General features: G+C 48.3%; 1 protein-coding gene across 15 annotated transcripts in view; it reads left to right on the top strand.

Moving 5' to 3' along the window:
* The window catches only part of LOC144933042 (nuclear receptor corepressor 1-like), a 180,470-nt gene that overhangs the window by 108,839 nt on the left and 50,279 nt on the right, over positions 1 to 21,352 (top strand). For 14 of the 15 annotated variants that reach the window (XM_078857504.1, XM_078857505.1, XM_078857503.1 and 11 more), the window contains one exon: positions 18,661 to 18,770. In XM_078857504.1, coding sequence (XP_078713630.1) covers positions 18,661 to 18,770 — 110 coding nt within the window. Of the gene's footprint in view, positions 1 to 5,175; positions 5,611 to 18,660; positions 18,771 to 21,352 lie in introns of those variants that run through there. The other variant, XM_078857515.1, reaches the window with a different exon arrangement.

The following is a 21,352-nucleotide window of genomic DNA, read 5'->3' as shown; positions in this document are numbered from 1 at the left end:
TCACAACTCAGAAATTTTGGCCCAGTTAATAAAAAAAAACATCGGGATGTTTTTATCATTTCCTGATGTCCAACAATGAATTTTCATCCAACCCACCCCAGAACCTCCGCCCCTCTACACCCACCACCCCCAATCCCCCAACCGCTCCCTCAATAACGGAATCGTGTGTGGAAATAACGCCGCTGCTGCTGACGTGATTTGCAGGGAAATCCATCCTCGTTTTGGCACGAGCATATTTCTCTCCATGTGAACATGAATCCCCTGAAAGCAGCGGATGTATCTGAAGCTCTATTAATAGGGAATGAATAATATGGGCGGTGTATGTCGCGCACGGACAGACCGCATCTCTTCGCACCAATGCCAGGGGGCTCTTTCGTAAAGAGTCAACGACATGATCCCCCTTTTTTGGCGAATAGTTGAATGTTCATCCCGTGACGACGCTGGAAAATCGCATTTGTGTGCCAGAGGGCAAACTAACACTTCAAGGTTGGTCGCCGATAAAAGTTTTGCGCACGAATAAACACGTGTGTTGTGTATTATTTTACAAACGTCACGTTCATGTCATGTTTTTACATACAAGCTGCCGATAATTTGGTTGGTTACTTTCTGCAAGAGGAGATGACCTGCAGCGCTGCGGGGAAGACAAAACCTTTGCAGGTAGTCAGCCTTGCGAGTCCTGTGATTTTCGACCTGCGGAAGGTTGCGTCTGCATTTGCGATCTTGGATAGAGTAGGTAGGCCGTCAGCAGGCTTTGAGGAACACTGTTAGACCTACGTTTTTGTTCTTATCCTATTGGTATTTTATTATGCGTTTGAGTAAGGGAGGCGCGCTTAGCAGTTATATTTACAGTATACTGCTGCATTTATTTTTTGTCGATTTAAAAAGGTCTGCTTTTGGCGTCTAGAAAATGAATGTATCCCAGCGTTTCAAGCTCTGCTTGTCCTATTCCGTGTTGTTACATAAGGGGTTGCCCTAGTTATAACCGGCTATTTCCAGCGAATGCTGTGAACCACGTAAAAACCCTCGGTCGTGGGCTAGGGAGCGGGATATAAGGATAAAGATGTGCGCTTATTGTTCCTCGTCTTTCCGCGTAGCCGCAGCCGTCGGGTGCTGGAGAGCGTTCTAGAGATGGGAGAGAGAACTGGGGGGGGGGAGGGGAGAGAACCGGGGGGCGGTTGGGGGGGAGAGGGGGTGGTCGCCTTTGTGAACGTAACCGGATCTGGCACAGATGCTGCCGTACGTACGAGTACCTGACCTTGTGGTCTTTGACAGATAAGGCCAAACGGTGGCCCTGCGCACGAACACCTGCATGGCTTAGCCGCTCCGTGTGAATTTGTAAAAACGCGGAGGACTGTTTTGCTGGCAAAGTTACCGTTGTTATCGAACAACAGCCACGTCACAACGTCGCTCTGCTTAAAAATAACAGAGGCGTGCACAAACACACTGAAGAGGTCTGTTTAGTGCATTGCGGTGCAGCGGATGGCGCTGTTTAGACTGGGTACAATTATATTGTCAAGGTAGCTGCAGCAGTAATGCTTATATATTCTTGTATGGTTGTACCGGGTATCGTAATACAGGGAGTTGACTCGGCCCATCATCCCGTTGGGAAGACAACAGTGGTTTTGTTGTGGACAGACTAGACATCCTGGATAGGAATGTGGAATCTCCACAATTGGCTCAGGCCTGTAAGCTGGTCATGAGCACCACCTCAATGCTCATTTGAGCAGGAAATCGCAGTATTAAGTACAACGTAGAAAAAAAACGCAACATACGTTATATTCGTCACAATGTTGCCGCTAATGAGTTAGCCCCCCCCCCCCCCCCCCGATAGTTTTCAGACGACCGCGTCCGATATACCTTGCGTTTTTCGCCGTGCAATTGATTTTTTTTTACAAATGGCACACAGTCGTGTGGCTTGGACCGTCCGTTGTTTTGTAAAGCAGTTTCGGGGTTAAAATTGAACGCCCGTAGGCGGCCCTTGTGTACGCGCTGTTGGGGATGTGGCAATCTCTTTGTCGAGAGAATGATGGCGGGAATGGCGGTTATGTTCGGCGAGATGGCCGGGCTGCCAAGGCTGTCGAGACACAATCGTCCCTGAAGACTGCATACCTGTCCATTTCACGGTTCGAGAAAATCGTCGTACTTATGTCTGACACAAACGTTTCAATAGACGGAGATGGAAAAGTTGTTTACCTCCTGCCCCCCCCCCCACACAGGCTCCGTAGAGTTGTGAAAAACAACCCAAGGCCTTTGTGAGATCATCCTCGCTGCTCTAGCAGACGTGTTAATTAACGTATATATTTTTTTACAAATAAGTGCATTTCTGTGGGGTCAATGGATTTATCTTTAAGGCTCAACATCTGACATTCAACGCATGACATGATAATCCAACTCCTGCGCAATTAATCTTTTCACCGAAACCTTTTTCACACCATTGGAATTGCTTTGAGGATTATTGATTAATTGTTTAGCATGATGTAATAATGTAAAACTATGTAACTTTCTAAACGTCACAGCCCTTTGTCACTGTTCGGTGAAGGCCTCCCCGTGGTGGGGGTAGGGGGCGTGTGTATGACCATACTTCACCACGCCGGTCAGTTTGTTTTGGTGAAAGGTGGGGCGGGGACCGTTTAAAATATCACTCGTCACTGATGTTTGCCATGGCCAGGACTCGGAACTCACCAGTTACATATCGCCATTGCACTTAGTACAGCGCCACCACCCCGCCGCCTAATTTATTTTGAAGTCCTTTACCCTCTTCGCATTGACAGCAGACTCCTTGTTCAGCGAGATTAGCCGGGTTTGGTGAGTGACGCTCGGTATGCAGTTCCTCCACAGCCAAGAGCAACATTTTTTTAATAGTGGCAAAATGAGGGCAAGAAATTGGTGCGGTTCCCACGCACTAAAATAAACCCAACTCACCGCAACATTATCTGGCACATTTAATCGGCCAGTTACCAGTCTCATTCACTCTGACCAGATTCGCGTGGATTGTGTTAACGTACGTTCAACTTATTTTGCACCGTACGTAGCCATCCGCGCGAATCGCAGGGATGCGGGGGAAGGACAACAATAATCTAAACGCCAAAAGCAGTTCTAAGGAAGTGTCTTCAATCTGGATTTAAAAGTGCGTGGTAGCCCGTCATTCCATTGATCAAGGATCTAGGTGGTTATCCTCTGCGTGTGACCATTCCTTTCACAGGCCCGCTAATTGACTCCCTCGAGGCCCGCCCGTCGGCCGGCTCGCCTGGCCCACCCGGCCACTTCACTGGTTCTTGCCTGCTGGGCGCAGTCTTAACTCGGGTGTCTTTACCGCCCCGATTATGGACTTAATTGATAGGTTGCAGCCGTAAAGGGAGGCACAGCCATTGATCTGCTAAACACCTCCCCTGGTTACTGCATTGTGAGCGTGGCGGCTGCGACGGTGGAGGCGGCGGTGCTGTTGTGTGAAAACGGCGTAATGTATATTGTTTTGGGCCAAACACGTCGGCCCTTTGAGGCACGCATTTACGTGTTTGCATTTTTGAGCGCATGGTGCCAAGTGTTTTTCTTCGAAGTGGTCACCGCCGTGTGTCCTTAGTCACCCCTGATTGTGATGCACTTATTTGTTTTTGTATGTCTGTTGCGGGGACGGCGGGCTGCAGTGGTGGAGGAGGGGGAGAGCTCCTTTAGCCCTCCTGCGGCGGTGTTTACAAGCAGGGCCCTGTTTGTTTTCGGTGGAGGCAATACTTAATCGTTGCAGGCGGTTAATTTTGCGTGACATGAGCACGCCCCCGCTGGAGAGAGTGTTCTTGGGACTCGTAACGCCTGACGCTTGCGAGCAGAGTAGATGCACTGCAGACACCCCCCCCCGCCCAGCACTTTCAATGCAGAGGGTTGGTGGTTCTTTCCTGCCGGTATCCACAGAACGTATTATGTGTATTTGGTGCGGCCAAGCTAAACAATCCCAGGACCGTCTCTCGTATTTTTTTTCGGTGCTTATATAAAAAGTCAAGAGCCACGCTGAATATTTTTTTGCCCGCCTCTGAGTTACGGGGGTTTGACCTCGGTCGGAATGGCGGATAAACAGCACTCTCCACGCAGCATTGCGCCGTGTTTTGCTTGAAAATAAATATACACTCATTAAATGGCAATAAGGAAGCCTTGACAGACTTTGCAAATCATGTGATAAAATATTTGTCTGCGATGCACGCGTACACATTAGCGGTTTCGGCAGTTGCTGTGAGGTTTTGATTAATATTTTTTGCCCGTCACTGTTGTGGTGTTTCATCCTTACGGGGCGAGCGATTTCACGACTACATTGTTTCTCTCGTCCACTTTAATAATAAAGACGCACTCTTTAAATTTATTTTAGGCGCGGAAAAGTTTTTCACCAAACTCCAGATATTCGGCAAATAATTTTGGTTGACTCGTTGGCAGTACTTGGCATGCTGTGCAATTAAACCTGGTGATCCAATTTTGATTCCAGGACACGGCTAACATCGTTTGGCGAGATTCCGAAGCCTTTTACAAATTCGCATTTACCAGTGTGGTGAAGTATGGATAAATAATCCAATGATGGACATGGCATGGGGAGGCCTTAATCCAGCAGTTAATGGTCAAAGGGCTGTTTATTATTCTTACTATATAGTGATGCTGTATTTATACATAGTATGAGCTTGCCATACAATTTGTTATTTTCACAAAGGGCACTTCAGATTCTCCATGTAGGGTGGAGTTCAGATCGCACCACATGGAAATATTTGTTTTTACATTTCCCGTTTTACATGACTATAGGCATCATAGTTATGTAGAGATACAATAAACGTGGCCTAATGCTCTTATTGTCCTGAATAAAATCATTCCAATCCCACCAGCTTCAATGTCTTCGGTGAAATCGAATTGAAAGTGTAGAAGACCTAATTTCTATTTTTTTTGCATCGGATTATGTGCAGTTTACCTTTGACACAGTGAGGCAGGCTCGAACAGGAAAGGGTTTACATCACATGGGCAGGTCACGTGGAATATTGGCAGCATACCAGCGTGCTCTGGCAAGGCACTCCGCTGTGGGTAGCGGGCAGGCGGCGTGGGAGGGGGGAGGGAGAGGAGGGAGGAGAGAGAGCGAGAGAGAGCTGGAGTATAAAACATTGGCAGAATCGTTGGAAAAGCTGCCTCCGTGCCACGTGACTCGGGACCGCTTTGTTGGCTGCTGCCTTTTTTCCTGCGCTTGTCCGCACCGCCAGTCTCCTCGGCAGCCTGCCTCTCGTGCTTTGTTCCACCACAGAAGGTTGGGGGGGGGAGGCTTCTTCCTCTCGCTTCGTTTAAGCATTCGGATTGAGCGGCGAGCCGGGGCGCGCGTGCGCGCGTTCCTGCGTGCTTCTCGCCGCGCGGCGGCGCGTGCAAGCTCGCGGATTGAGCAAGGCTGCTGCTGGGTCGAGCTGCGGGTAAACAAGAGAGGGTTCAGCGCGCCCCCGCTCCCCTCCACCGCAACCCCACCGCCCCGAACCACGCGATGATCGCTCCTGGCTGTCTCCGAACGAGAGGGGCCAGATGACGTGTCCACCCCGCCGGCACCTTTTCTGACCACCAGATTCCCAGCAGAGAGCCCCACAGCGGCAGATGAACACACAGGTACACGGGCGATCTGGAAAGATTATTTTTTTGGTCTTTATTGTGCTTGATATTTTTTTTACCCCCCCCCCCTTGCTGTCTACTCTCTTTGTATGTCGAGCTTGTTTCTCACTCGTTCTGTCCTAGCCGTCAGCCCTCCTCCTGCCATTGCGCGCGGGAGCAGGCCGTTGTATTTTTCTATTTGCTTTTGGCTGAGTGCTGTGCCTGGCTGTTTGCCTGGTGTGGTGTAGGGGTGGGAGTGGGTCCTGACTTCTCTCTGTTTTTCAAGGCTTGCGCTCTTCTATGCTCTCGCTCTCTGCTGCTCACGCAGTCGCTCGGGGTGTGTTTAGTCGAGACTGCCGCCGTCCGTGCACTGTACACCCAGACTTTGTGTCAACACTGTTTTGTCTGCCGTCTCATTGTTAAGGGGGTGGCTTCAGAATTTGTTTCGCGGTTTGAAGGTTTTCTTCTCAGAACACTTAAAAAAAATAGGCATGAGTGGTTTCACCAGTGTGTTGTGCCCCCCCCCCGCCGCCATTATTTCTCGTGAATTTTACCCCCTTTGCGCGTCATTGTTTACGCAGCCAGATTAAAGCAGAGCGATATAAAGCCACGGTTTGTTTTATGAAGTCTTTCATTGGGGCGTAAAAAAAATGTGCGAAGCCTTCCTTGTACCTCGTGTTCAGCCGATCGACGCGCACTACAGGTGAATCTTTAAAAAAAAATCACATTACATCTGTAGTGCCCTTCTCGCTTGACAACGTTGGGCCGCTCTCTAAAAAAGGTTGACCACTGCCTTGTCGGGTTGTCGGTTGTGCGCGCGTGCCGTTTGAAACGAGAGCACATTTGTCAGACCGTCCAAAGCTTGTTGAAAGCTGCCACTTCTCGACGCGCGCCTTCGACTAAGAAGGCGGCAGCTTTAATTTACGTCGGCCCTGCTTTTTTGTTGGATGGCTTTAACGTAAATAACGGTGATTGGAGCCGCTGTACCTCGTTTGTTTTTTTTATCTCCGCGGGCGGAGTGGCAGCGGAGATGTGTCATCGCGTTTTTCGGGGAGTCTACTCGTTTGTCAGTCCCTTGCCCCGCGTGTGCATCGACGGTTTTGTGAGAACCCCCCCCACCTCCTCCCGCTGCCTTGGCACAGCTGGTCCCGATGATGATCACGGCAAGGACACTTTAAACAAATAGCTGCCGTTTATTTTGGGTCGGATGTTGAGCAAAGTATTGTATATGTGACTGTTTAATGTCGTGTGCATTTACAATAAATTAGGTCCGACTGCCGAGCGAGCGGGTGCGGGAGAATCAGGGCTGATTTTATAACTCTTGCAGCCGGTTGTGTAACTGCAGCGGCGGCAATTATTTGTGAACAATTTAACCGTTTCCGTTCATTTTAAAACACATTTCAGGTTAACTAATGACCACACGGTTTTGGTTAAGTGAGATTGAATGAATCGTTGAGGCAACTTCCGATTGTTAAAGCGGTGATGGGGCTGATGATTCCGGAGGAGACTTAGTTAGGGGCGGGGGGGGGCACGTACCCCCTTAAAACTGAAGTTCAATTTTTTCAGATGATTAATTCACATTGGTGGCTTATTTGACCACGGTATTATACGTTTCTGAATTAAAGGACTCTCCATTAGTCAAAACTTGAGTAGTCTTGGGCTTGTTTTTCATCAAAAATCCTCCATGTGGGCATGTATGTATGTTTAATTCCTTTCGCACCGCACGTAGCCAACCGTGCTGATCGAGAGGTGGCCTTTGAGTAGATGCACATTGCAGTGGATAGGGAAAGCAGTTGTCACGTTCAGTGTACGAAGTGCCAATAAACTTATTGTAGATGTTATCGTGAAGTGGAGGAGGGTATGTGTGTCATGGGTGGGGCAGGTGTGCAGCGTGGAGGAAGGTGGGTTACCTTGTGGCACCAAGAGGTCAGTGACCTAAGGGAAGACGTACATCCAGATGGTAGCGATGATGAAAGTCTTTAAGAGCGGTACTTGAAGAATGCGTAGAACGTGTGCCATCGTGAGACTTAAGAGCGAGCCTTAGATTATGTCTTAACTGTAAGAAGGGGAAAACATAAATCCAGATGGCGGTGGTGGTGACACTGTCAAAGCTGTCATTGCAGGACGTGTCAACTCTCTGTAACAAGGAGACATCCTAAATTCAGATTCTGGTGAGAACGAGACGTGCCGAGTGTAACCAGGGGGGTGGGGGGGATGCTTTACAACCAGTTGGTGACAGTGGCGGTTATGAGACTCAAGTGGTATCGTTGGAGGGTCCGGGCGTCGACTGGGTGAGCGGCTGCGTTGAGCCGTGGGTGAGGTGTGTGTGGTGGCATCACCGGCGGTGATGACATTTTGACTGACACCCAGAAGCACGCGGCGTATTGGCACATGGCGTCAGGTTGCCACACCTGGCTCTTCCCTCGACACTGCCAGTGGCTCTTCTTAGCCAACGACAATCGGTGACCATGTGGTTGTTTGACCATATTTCCTCGCGCTGGTTTTATTCGACGTGGGGGAAGGACCGGTTTTTAGATATCGCGCGCCACCTATGGTGGCCGTGATAGGGAATTGAACCTCGGCCGCCTGGCTCGTAACACTATAGGCTCGCTCAAACAGGTCGGGATGTGAGCATGTTTTGAGTGTTAATGACAAGAGTGGTTGTGTATCCCCTTTTGGGAGCCCCGGGGGGGGGGGGGGGTGTGCGTTTCGTGAGACTGCACCGGAGCCACGTTGTGCGTATCCCTCTCCCCGTTGGGATGCCATGCGTGCGTAATCGTGAAAGTGAAAGACATGGGCCATTTGGAATTTATTGTCAAAAATATATGTTCAATTAAGGTTAAATTAAGTCGAATCATGCCGCTGCTTGTAATCCCACAGCAACTTAGTGCGTATCGCCAGTTTATTTTTTTCCTTTGTCTTCTTAAGGATCTTGTGTGAATCATTACGTAATGCGAGTTAACACTTTAGCTGGTGTGTGAGACGTGTGGCAATTTAAGTGTGAGCTCGACAATTATTGCTTTATCGCCTTCAATTGGAAATGCAATTGCTCTGTCTCTGACGGTCTCACTCTCAGGTGGTGACATCATCGTTTTATGGCAATACCTCGTGGTGGGGCGGGGGGGGGGCTTTATCCAGCAGTGGATAAACCGTGGCTCCTCATGACAATGATCGATCGTGAGCTGAGAAACGTGGTCTCCAGCGTGATATATTTGTTTGTTGGACGCGATTATGGGTAATCATTGGACTTGAGACTCGCAATCGCATCACCGAAATAAATAATGCCAGCAGAAAAAAGCTCCGATGGGCACATTGGTGCGTTATTTTTTTTTAAGCGTACGTAGGGCTGTTTAGAGACTGGAGAAATAGCCAAAACAGAATTCCAATCGACGAAAACACTCTCTCCGCCGATGTTTTTAACTTTCCAGGCCATTTTTTTTCTCCTTCTCTGCCAAGAAGAGCGAGAGAGAGAGGGGGCCGTGGGGGAGGGATGAGAGGGGAGAAAAAAGCAGTTTAGAGTGCCTTGACTGTGGCCTTGCAGCCGCGGACACTTCTGCATGTATTCACATTTACACAGAGTGGGGGGGCCGCTCCTGGGGGTAAATTATGGCGCTCGCTCCGAGCCCCTGATGCAATTAATTGCCCCATTGATTTGGGGCCGCGTTTGCAAATCTGCAGTCCACGCTTTTGTGCTCGGCGTCTCAAGGCCTTGAGTGCGGCCAGTGAATTGATTGGCCAGGGCGTGCACCTTGAGACCAACGCGCGCAATAATATATATCCGTGTGTGCGCGGGGGTTTGGGGAACGCGGGGGGGTTGACGGTGGGAAGGGGTTGTGCGGCCGACCCTCCCCGGTGTTATCGGCCGCCGACAAGACCGATCATTAAGTGGAAAGCTTTTCGAAAACTCTCCCGCGTTGTTTAACTTCCGGCGCCTTCCATCGTGAATTTTAACCACGCTTGGCGGGAGCACAAATTAATTTGCAAATTACCTTTTTTTTTGGCTGTTGTAGCGAGCCAAATTATGCGAGGAATTCAACACATCGGGCTTTGAATTAAACGGCTGTTCTATTTTAGCCGACCGCATTGTTAGCTGGCCGCGGGTGGCGTTTGTCAACATGTCTGTTTAATAGGAACGTCGCCCTACAAATGTATCTGCTCCACTTACTTCCATTGCACACTTGTTGCGACGCGCATATTTATTACGAAGCTGTTTCTGCACGACGTCCTCAGATATGGCCGCAGTTAGACAGCTGTGTTAATGCACATGTTTATTCACATGTTTTTTTGTATTGTATAGACTCGCAGAAAGACCCACGCACTCGCACGGACACCTGTAGACTCGCATAGATACTCAAAAGACTTGCATAGAGACCCATGTATTCGTTCAAAGCTGTAAAGTCACACCACGACCCTTGGGCTATGTCCGACTGCTTCAGCAATAAATGCTCTCACTGTGTTCAGCGTCTTGTGATGGGGGTCGCATGTAGTTGCTATATATTTCCAAATTCTATTGTTTTGCATTGCATTTCTTGCACATGCAAAGAAGCGCTGGCATGCTTGATGTTCCAACACATTTTTACAAAGAGGCCAGGTGACAAACACCACTCATTTTAGGACGAGTCAACCTAGTGGATGGGGGAAGTCTTCACAAAGTGTGGCAGAAGCCATTTGGAATTATTGGAAAGTTTGGCCAATGGATGTTGGAAACCCCACCGCATCCATTTTGCTCGTGTTGGAATAAATAAATATATAAGCAAGCGAGAAGCTCCACGGTTGCACAGTTGGCAGCGGCTTCCACGGCAGTCAGAGGCTTGGCTTTGTGCGCTGCCTATTTGTCCTCTTCCCCGGCGGAGGTTATTTATGGCACTCCGCGGATGACTCTTGGCCAGCGAAAACGACCATTTTGCAACCCCACGTGACGACTCCCCCGCAGAAATGGGCGTGCTTTTTCAGGGCAACGACGTCCCCCCCCCCCCCCTTAAGGCTTTTCGGCCGAGCCACGTTACCAATCGATGTATGTACATGACTGTACCTATATGTACGTATATTTTAACTCCTTTCGCATCGTACGTAGCCAACCGTAATAATCGGAGGCGCACGGGGGGGGAAGGACAACAAACTAAACACAAGAAGCAGTTGTAAATTAAATGAGTTTTCAATCTAGATTTAAAACCGCATAGCTCCCAGTGGATTCTTAATATCGGAAGGAAGAGCATTCCAGACGGCCGCAGAAGCGCATCTGAAAGCACGCGATGCAGTGACCATCTTTGTTCGATGGGTGACGGGTGGGGGGAGAGCGCAAAAGCCACAAAGAATGAAGCCGTCGGCCGACAGCTCCTGCTTGGTAATAATAATAAAAAAGCAAATAAAGTATTCCTTCGTTTCAGGGAGGGACGGTAACTCCTCCTCTGCTGCCCGCATTGTCTGGAATTCCCTTCCTTCAGCCATCCGTGCTGTCGTCTCCCCGCCCCTGTTCCAAGTCGAGGCTGAATACCTCTCCCCCCCCCTCTGCCCATAAATAAATACGCGCGTACTATCTCCTAATTTGCCCACGCCTCATCATTGTTTTGACAGCCGTCTTGAGAAGGAGGTTGAATTTCGCCACTATGTAAATCGACATGCTGTTTGCATTTCATTGTATCTCGGATTATATAAAACAAAATACAAATGAAACGAGATGACGGTGGAGCACAGATGGGGGGGTGATGTGGCTACCCAGGTCACGCTGGCCACCGCTGTTTGATTGGAACGCGTGACGTTAAGTCTGGTGACCCACGCAACGCCTCGTGGCTGTCGTGATCGCAGCCTCACGTGGCAGAGGGTGGAGGCTTTGTGGGTGGGGGGCGGCGTGGGGGGGTGCGGTTTGGAAACAAAATGGGGAGGGTGGCGGTGGGGATAACGTTTGCGTTGCGGCCTTGTGATAACCCATTACATGCCAGCATGGCACTGAAAGACCGTTTGAAATTGTGGCATTGCGTGGGTGTCTGAGATTGTGCGATTGCCAAGGCGTCTTGAGATTATGGCAGTGCAAGACCGTCAGTGCAGGGTTGTGGGATTGCAAGGTCTGTCTGTAAGATGGTGGGATTGTGAGGCCATCTGCGAGATTGAGATTGCGAGGGTTTCTGACGGAGATTGTGACAAGGCAAGGCCGTTTGTGGAATTATGGAATTGCAGTGTCGTCTGTGAGATTGTGGGATTGTGCAGCCGTCTTTATCGTGTCGTGGCGTTGCGAGTCATTTAGTGAGATCGCGTGGCTGTCTGTGGGATTGCAAGGCGGCAGTCTTTGGGATTATGGAATGCCTGTTGTTGGCAGTCCATGTCCAGGTTAAGTGAGGGAGTATTTGGCGATTTGTGTTTTTTCTTGTCGACAAACAAGATTTTATTTTGGTGCTGTGATCGGGACAATAAGTTATTTGTGGTAAAGCCGTTTACATTGCCAAGTTGGTCTTCTTAATTTTTTAATGGTAAATAAGTATTTTGCGATGGTAAAATCTGCCGATATGTAAGCTAAATTAAAGTTGACCCAAGGGTGCCGATGTGTCTGGCTTGATGAATTAATCAAACTTTTGTAAGAAGAGATGTTTTCAATAATTACTTAATCAACTTGTATTACTGACGTGCCCAGGAGTGCCTGGTGCGTTTTAAAGATTAATTTGTTCGCTGATGCATTGCTGGACGGTGTTCATCCGTCTCGCAATTACTTGCTCTGAAACATTACCGAATATTATACCTGCCATAGTGGATTATTATTTTCCTTCTCGCCAAGGGGATCGCGCAATGTGCGTGTGTGCGGGCGCGCGTGCTTGCGTTATCAGCCGGGGTTATTTCAGGTCATTGTCAAGGTAATGTATTATTGAAGGGGTGGGTTTCTTTCACTACTCATTGCCAGAGGCTTGCGTTTTCGAGTGTGTGTGTGCGTGCGCGCGCGCGCATGTTACGCAGCGGGGAGCGGTGGTGCAGTGGCTCGCACGCTGCGCAATGAACCCGGTGACCCGAGTTAGATTCCGGCTCACGGCTACCAACACCAGTGGCGAATATCTGGTACTGATGCTGGGCTTTCCCTAGGTTGATTCGGCCTAAAATGAGTACCTGATACGATGTGTAAACATTGTCACTGGGGAGACAAAGGCGGTGGGGCGTTGTGCTGGTCACCCACCTCCCCTCGTGTGCCTTGCCGGCCTTCATAGGTGCTCACTACTAACAGCACTTGCTGTTAAGGCTTTATGGGGGATCTTTGCCTGTGTATGTAGTGCAGAGAGCTGTACACTTGTGTCTTTCAACGGTACGCTTAATAGCGTGGAAAACGAGACTTCACTTCATGCGACCTTGGCTTTCTTTTCTTGAGCCCTGGGCACCTAATGTTGTTCTGCTGAAAGTTCGTAATAGCACATGTCAAAGCTCAGAAAATGTTCTTAATGTTCCTATTGTGAACCTACCAATGTCTTGCTATGCTACCTCTTCTACCAACATAGTCTTCCTTTAATGATAGATGCTTGGACTCATGAGTGTCAGAAAATTAATTGTTTACGCTATTGTTACGTTTAGGCTGATAGGGGGAACAAATTAGATGGAGTACAATGTAGACGCAATATAGAAAAGAAGTGATTTCCTGCTCCTGTTTACATTCTTCAGCCTGTGGTTTAAATTCCACGTTCCTATGATGACGGTGGCCCAGTATATTCATAGGACAACCGCTGTTGACTTTCCGGCAAAGTGGTGCCAATTTTATCCACCACGGAGGGATATGATGGGCTAGGTAAGATGCCAACGAAGATTCAAATGAGCAACCTTCCGACTGCAGGCAGTTCGCCCTGCTGCTGAGCCACATGTTTGGTTGAAACAATGCAAACAGGATAAACTAGAAACGATTATTCAATATAATTTCGACCTAGAATCGTAAACAATGCATCAAATCGCTACCGGGGTGTGTCGGAAAGTGGTGGCGGCGGGGGGGGGACATCTGTGAAAAAGAGCTTCCATAGCTCATCGGATCTCTCCGGTCTAACTAATGATTCTGATTCTGATGTTACTGGCAAAATTTACTCGACTCACTAATGTGAAATAATTATAAAAAATTGCTAATAGTGCCCTTAGATATTGGACCTGGTCCACTGTCATCGGATGCTACCATGTGATTGGCCCATAGGTGTCACTGTGAACAACATTGATGACGTAGTTTATTTGCCCCCCCCCCGTCACCGTTTTTTCTTTTCGCTTCTTTAATTTACCCCGCGTCCTTCCCCGCGGCTCTCAGTAAGTATGGCTTTAGAGCTTTGGGTATTGACGAGGAGTTGGTGATTAACGCACTGTCTCACTCGCACTGCACACACTGGGGTCGGGGGGGGGGGCTGGCTTGAGTTGTGTGCGCGCGCGTCTGTCTGTGCTGCCGCATTCCCCCCTGTCCCTTCCGTCAGTGTCAGTGTCAGCGCTGTCGAGTTGAAGCATTCGGAGGTGCGTCGGTTGCTGTGACCGCCGATCGAAAAGAGAAACCCCTCGCATATTTATCGGCAGAGTCGCTGCGGCAGCTGCCGCCAGGGTATTTGAGAAAATCTTTGAGAGAGTTGACACGCGCGTGCTGCTGTTGTGGATGCCGGTGATGACGAGCTATATTGTATATATTTATTCAGGAATATGAAGACCCCTTTAAATTGTTTTTTATTTATTCCGAGAGTCTTGCAATTCGGTCAGCAGGGTGGCGTAAGTGGTAACGCTAGTACCTTAAAGCAAGAATCCCCTGGGTTTGATTCCCGGCGAGGGCATTTTGCTGTGTGGAGTTCGTTCTGAGCCTGTTAAGCATGGAAGTTATCTGGTTTTCCTACCATATCTAAAAAAAATATGCAGTCGAGTTGGTATTTGCCAAAATATCCCAACGCTGAAATATTACCTGCAAATTATTATTTTGAGATAACACAACTACTACGCTCGCTGCCAGTGAAAAAACCTTAGCTAGATAAACAAGCGTAAATAAAATAAATAAATGCACGCATTTTGGATGCATGCCCAAATTGCTTTCAAGGGAGTGTTTTTGCTTTGTGTGGGAGGAAACTGGAATACCTCGGAGAAATCCCGCAAAAGTTAAGGAGATAACGCTCAAAGCCTCTGATGCACGCTGGTTTACAAACCTGGTCGCTGTGATGTCGTGTTCTGGTTAGCTCGCAGCCCATCATTGGGTTTGGGATTTTCACAAATTTACGTCATCCACCAAAACCTTGCTGTGACAAGTGCTGGATCACAGACCCTGCAACCACCGTTCAAAGCCAACGTCCCGCAGCGAATGTTGTATTTAAGTTGTCTAGAATTACAGTAATCCTCTGCTGGATTCTTAGTAATGTTTTTTGTTGCAACCTAATTGAGCGATGTTTAAATCGTTGGACTTCTCAACAGGAAAAAATGGCCGACTCCTGTGAGTGGTGTCGCTTAATCTTTAATTTTTGCTTTGGTGCGCGTGGTGCGCTCCGGTTAAAAATAACACCTTCCTCGCGTAACTAGGCGACTCGTTGGCGATTGGAACCGGCGTAGGCTGGCCTGACGTTGTGTTTATCCAGCATGTTGGCGATTGGTGGGAAAAAAAAGAAAAGGTCGTAAAATGATAATGACGATGGTTACGATTAAAATCCAACGCTTGGTTGTAAAATGACGAGCAAGCCCACATGACCGTCTGTCTGTTCCGACTGCAGGCAGTGTCGCCGTGCTGCTGAGCCACTTGTCTTTTGCAAAACGAAGACGATGACAGTTGCGATTAAAATCCAACGCTTGGTTGATAAAATCACGAGCAGCCCACATGACCGTCTGTCTGTCCCTCCCCCTGCAGCCATTTACAGTTTTTTTTCTTCCAAGAAGATAGCATAAAAGTACCCATCGTTGAATGACAGTCCCTACATCCTCAACGTCCCAACCACGCCACATCCCACCCATGCTTCCCCTCAGTGCCTCCACCACCTCCACCACGTGCTCACCACCCTGCACGGCTCCCCTCACCTCTACGTGCTTGGTGGCACATGACCTCGATTCATTCAGAATGCACGCTGGGCAGCAAGTGGCCAGCCAGCAAAACTGAAAAAAGTCTTTAATGTAGTATGTAGATAAAATCCATCAAAACAGTAAAATGGATGCTGACTGGAAACACACGGGACTTAACGACGCACATGAGAGTTGAAAGTGTTGGCCGCCCCTTCAATCTCTTTGAGTAGGTGGTTTAAATAATACTGCTACACCATCAGCTCTCTTGATTTGTTGGTCTAGACAAGGCTGACAGCACTGTACATACAATGTGGTGGTCCCATTATATGCACGAAAGGAGCGATTGGAGTCGTGCTTTCCTGCTGCTTGTGAGCAGCACACTTTTGCGTGTTGTTATTTGGAGACGGTGGTTTTTGGTTGAGCAAATTTGGCATTTTTCGACCTTGAGGTGCTGTGTCGGTGCCGTGCCAAAACCATTTGTGCCATTGTCTTCCGGACACCAGCGACGGACGCAGAAAGCTCCGAGCTTCTCACCAGCCCCCCCCCCTCCCCGTGTGTTTAGTAGACAGTCGATGCACCAAAGCTTTTAAATTTTCTGTTAATAGAAACTTGTTTTCCCATGACTTTATGCAACTGGTCGTGTCGGGTTTTCGAGCCTTGCCGATATCGACCTTTTCCTATTCCGCCAGCCCAAAGGTTTCCCGACAGATTCCACCACCTCTGTGCCTCCCTACGGTTTTGGCTGTAATCTGGCTGGGTTAGGCTGGGGGTCGGGGTGGGGGGTAATGCTGCGTGGGTTGTGGAGAATGGGTTAGAGGGGAGTGGTATTTTAAAAATTAATCTCTTGCCAGACACGACATTCCGAAGTTCCGTAAGCTGGCCGGTTGTGTAATGTTGTGACCATACCACACATTTGGAGCCGTTAAAACAATAAATTAATGATCATTTTGCCAAACTCGCCGTCGGTCTGGAGGCAGGATGTGGTTTTATTGGCACGTGCGCATTGGGCAGGCTGGTCACGATGTGCGTTGATCCTTCTGTCGAAATGGGTAATTTTTTGCTCACGATGTTTGCGTCTAAATTTAACGTGTACAAATAATATATTATGAACGATTAGTGCATAAAAAAAAATCTAATTATATGCTGATACGTTTTATGCTTTAAAACGCCGGCACAGGCTTTTCAACAATCCTCCCACCTCTGCCCCACCCACCATTGGTATAAATGGGCACGCCACAGTGAGACAATCGACGGGCGTGTGTGGCGGGGTAAAGTGTGGGTACGCCAACCTCTTCCACCATGTCTGAACCATGGCCTATCCCATCCCCCTTGGTCCTGTCATGCCACAATCCATCTCGTGATCTCACCGCACGTTCCCTGTGGTGGTCTATCTCCTCTGGTGGGTTCTGTGCTTTGTCCTTCCATCACCAGACTTGTCCAGCGGCTATAATCCTTTCTTGCTATGTGCCCTGCTCAAGCCCACTTATTTTAATATTATATAAATATTATTATTGTTGTTTGAAATATATTGTTTTACGTCGCACACTTTTGCTCGGTATTGAATGTACCATGTGATGTTTTTTTTTCAAATTGCAAAGAAAGATTTTTTGTTTAATACAAAACGAAAAAAAGGAGCTAAATAATTCCAGTTTCAAGCATTTCCTCCGATGTTGTCGACGGCATAATCAAACGGCGGTCAGATTTAAGTATTTATTGCGGATGGAGCTTAACGCATTTTTGCAGCGCGTAACGTAAAGTCAGCGATTTCCTGCTGAAATGAGCATTGAGACATTGCTCATCTCCTGTTTACAGCCCTGAGCCAGTGGCAGAACTTTTTACATTTCTGTGGTGGGGACGAGTCTCCCCATAGGACATCCGCTGTTCTCCGTTAAGTGGTACTTATTTTATTGGCCATGAAGTCCCCCATCTCCCAACCAGGATTTGAACTCTCCACCTTCGGATGACTGCGAGCAGCTCACTGAGCTGCCTAGCTGGTTGTTATTATTATTAAGGCAGTGACATTAACCTTAGTGCAACGCAAACATTTGTTAGTTTCCTCCGAACACTGAAAGCAATTCTAGTCGTCGGGTGCGTTTCGTTTGGCACGCTGCATACATTGCCTCGTGTTGTTTTCCCAACAAATGTTAGCGGAAATCAATCGATCCTGCTGGCTTCGATTGGCACCACAGTCCAATCGCCAATCACTTCATCAAGGAAATGCAGATTAAGTCAGCCCTTTAGAGAGAAGAGTACGTATCAATCAAGTGACATTGATGTGCTAATGAATTAAAACAGTCTGGCTTTTGCACAATGCAAGAGGTTGTTGGTCAGCAGAGGGCAGCGCATTTGAAATCTTTTAGACCTCAACTCTTATGTTTGCAGAAAAAAGAGGCAAATAATTCTTATAAAACGGTTCCAGTAGAACCTAATTATAAAAACATTTTTATTTTTACTATGAGTCTGATGAGGCCTCTTTGCTTATTATGATCCAACCACCCCAAATGCAACCCATTTCATCAGACCTCAGGCTATGCAGGGTTGAAGTCTGGACAACGCTAAGATTGGCGACCGTCATGAATTAAACGGCTGTTTGTAGACTCTGGTGCTCGGTTTTGGGCGGCAGAGGGCAGTGCAGCATATAATACATTGTTCCACCGTACTTCTATGCTCCCCACTTTACCAACTGGCACTGGACCAGCGTGGTGAAATACGGTCACATAATCGCCATGACTCACAATGCGTGGGGTGGCCATCATCCAGCAGTGGATTGACCAAGGGCTGTATGTGTACGAGTAGACACAGCGCAAGACGTGCTGTGTGAGGTTACATTTTGGGCCGAGCGGTGGATTGTGCTCCACGAAATTAACTGGGACTGTGTACCTAAGCTGTGTGATGCCCAAGGTTTTCTTTACCTTGTCGAGCGTTGTCATTGTTGAGTGAGTATACAAAGCACCTAACTCTTAAAAGAGCCTAAATGCAGACTCGATTTGCAAGTTGCCGAATGCGTTTGTCAATTTTAAATGTTAGAAGTTCCTTCGAAAAGTATCTCCTTAAGTCTTCATTAAATAGGCCGCGTCGTATTGATGTCTGCGTCCGTGTCCCTTTTAGATTCCCCGCTCACACCCAGAAGAGCGCGATGACAAGGAAGAGCTGAAGCTGGAAAAGGAGGAAAAGGATGACAAGGAGGCCGGCAAGGATTCTAAGGAAGACCCAAAAAGGTGGCGGGGGGGGGGGGCACGTTCACCGATTCACTCGTCGTCGATTTAAACACTTTCGTTGACCACAGTTATTCTCGATACGGTTGTGCCCTTGCTCGATGCATATCTATCAATTTACTCAATTTGCGATTACGCGTAACGGCAACGTCTCTCCCTTGGAGGAATTGTTACGTTCCCATTGTTCGACGTGGTAGCCACATTGGCACTTGTACGGCGTGCTGGTGCGCGTTTTCTTTTTCCATCTCCGCATGTCGGAGAAGGCGGGTGCTCCAGTCCGAAAGTGCACTCCGATTTCCCCGGAATGCAAATCCAGTGAGAGGGTTCTGTGGCTTGGTGACGTGGGTGCCGAGTCAATGACATCTGTGTCACCGGGCCATGATAGTACGGTCGGTTTATTAAGTAACGAAGGCCGTTAGGGTCACCGGTGGCATAAAACTCTCTGGGGGCAGTTTTTTTTTTAGCACGGAGTATTAAGGCCCTCGCTGGGTTGTTTGTGAAGGTTTACTCTGTCGGGTTCATGTCCTGAAGTGCAACCCACTGGCGGCACAATGACCATTATTTATATTCGCAGTGGCGTCGTGCGATTGACAGTGTTTTACAATTCCACGATGGTGAACACCCGTAAAGCTTACATTTATGTAAACAGTGGTTATTTGGCAGGCCGTGTGTTCTGTGGCTGTCGTATGGCACGTACGCGCGCACACGTACACACACGCACGCACACGCACGAGTTGGAATCTTCATAATGGAGAAACAAAAGGACTTTAAAGTGACCTAAAGGAGCATGCTGGTGATGTCGCCGCTGTCGCCGATTTTAAAAGTTTTTCCTTTTTTTATCAAGAATGAAACTTGAAGCTGATGATCTCACAGCCTTGGCAATTGTGCAGTATGAGCTCTTAGTTTTTTTGGGCCCTGTGTTTGGGCAGTGGCTTTTTAAATAACTACCAGTGGACAGTAGCATCGACTAGAATTTTTTTTTTTTTTTACCAAGGTACAAAACCTTATTTGTCTTGCGGATGGACTTGCCCCCATCGCGTGAATGTGGAATCTAGGACATCACTTGGCCTTTTGCTCTACCTGGGTTTTTATTTTTACACAAATATTTTATTCCACATCCTCCCTCGCATCATACATTGCAACATCCTGATGTTCGGGATGGCATTACCAGGGGCATCGACGGTAGCAAGCACGCCGGACTCATCAGAGCAGGTGGTGGGGGGAGAGATGCTCTACCTCTTTTTAAAGATTAGTGAGAAAATAAGAGCCTTTAAAATGTAAACGTCCCCCGCTTACACCATTAACATGGAATGTTCAATGTCATTGCCATTGTGTACAATGCATCACTTGTTTGTTGGGGAGTCCAACCAGCGCTTACTAGCATTATTAATTCAATCAGTCTTTTGTTGGCTAGAGATGATAATAATCATAACAGTAATTTATTCAGGAAAGGCTTAGTTTGCAAAATGGTGATTAATAAAAGTAAATAATAACAGGGACAAGATGTTACGTAATAATGGCCTTTTTATTTACTCAGAAGAGCCTTTCACCGAGTCTTACATATTTTTCTGGAGGACACTGCATGGCATGCTAAGCCAATTCCACAAACGTTTGACGTCTGTGGCGGGGTGGGTGTTGGCACTCAAAGCCATGCACAGATGGATTTTAGGACGTGTTGCCGTCCTGACATCTCTTGGTCAACCTTGCAGCCAAAGCCTACAACACTCGGTGTACCCCCGCACGGCTTCACCATCCGTGTACTTAAACAGGGTTCGCCCCTTGCTCGCCTTTCCGAGGTGCATGACGAAATCCGGGGCGCGCGATTTCGTTGTAAGCGGCGCGCGTTGTCTAAAGTCCCTTAGCTGTGAGCGGGGTCACGGCTAAGGGATCAACACGACGACACGCCTGAGCAATGGAACCCAATAGGGGAAGTGGAAATGAAGCGTAATTGGGCTTCAGGTCAGTTGTTGCGAGCATTTACTCAAGGGCACCACAATTTTGCTTATTAGTTTTTAAGTCAGGATTGGGCGGGCGAGCGTGGGGGGGGGGGTGCAGTAACTCAAGACCACATTGTTAGGTGCAGAAGTTACATTGTTGTGCTTTGGGAATGCCTGTTGTTTAAAGTGACGAGCAGGTCTTGAACCAAATTACCTTTGGGGGCCCCCCCGTTCAGAAAGGAGTTACCTCTTGGATACTTGTGTGAGATTATGCTTGTCGGAAGATGATCAGCTATTGCTCCGGGTAAAGAAGGGAGTAAGCGAAGCGAGGCTCGCAGGACGCGTGCAATGTTCCTCCGTCTCGGTTGGTTGCCGGGGGCGCTGGGCGGGGGACATCGGGGCAAGCCGCTCTCTCGTTGGCCGCCAAGTTTTTGCCATCATTGTGCCGTCATCGATGTCCTAATGTCCTGCGGTTGGCTAAAGTTGACCACTTTGGCACGGGGTCCGGAGGGCTTGTGGGACGTGAAAGCCAATGTCGAAGTGAGCGCGCTCAGCCAATGAAAATAACCGCGCTCGTGTCGCTAAGCTCGAACGAATAGTTGCAGTTTGCGCCACGCCCTGTGTCACTGCCACCGCCACCCTACCCCA

The sequence above is a fragment of the Lampetra fluviatilis genome, chromosome 6 (assembly GCF_964198595.1).
Source record: "Lampetra fluviatilis chromosome 6, kcLamFluv1.1, whole genome shotgun sequence".
Classification (NCBI taxonomy): Eukaryota; Metazoa; Chordata; class Hyperoartia; order Petromyzontiformes; family Petromyzontidae; genus Lampetra; species Lampetra fluviatilis.
The sequence above is the reverse complement of the archived record's forward strand: the minus strand, read 5'-3'. Positions and strand labels throughout refer to the sequence as shown.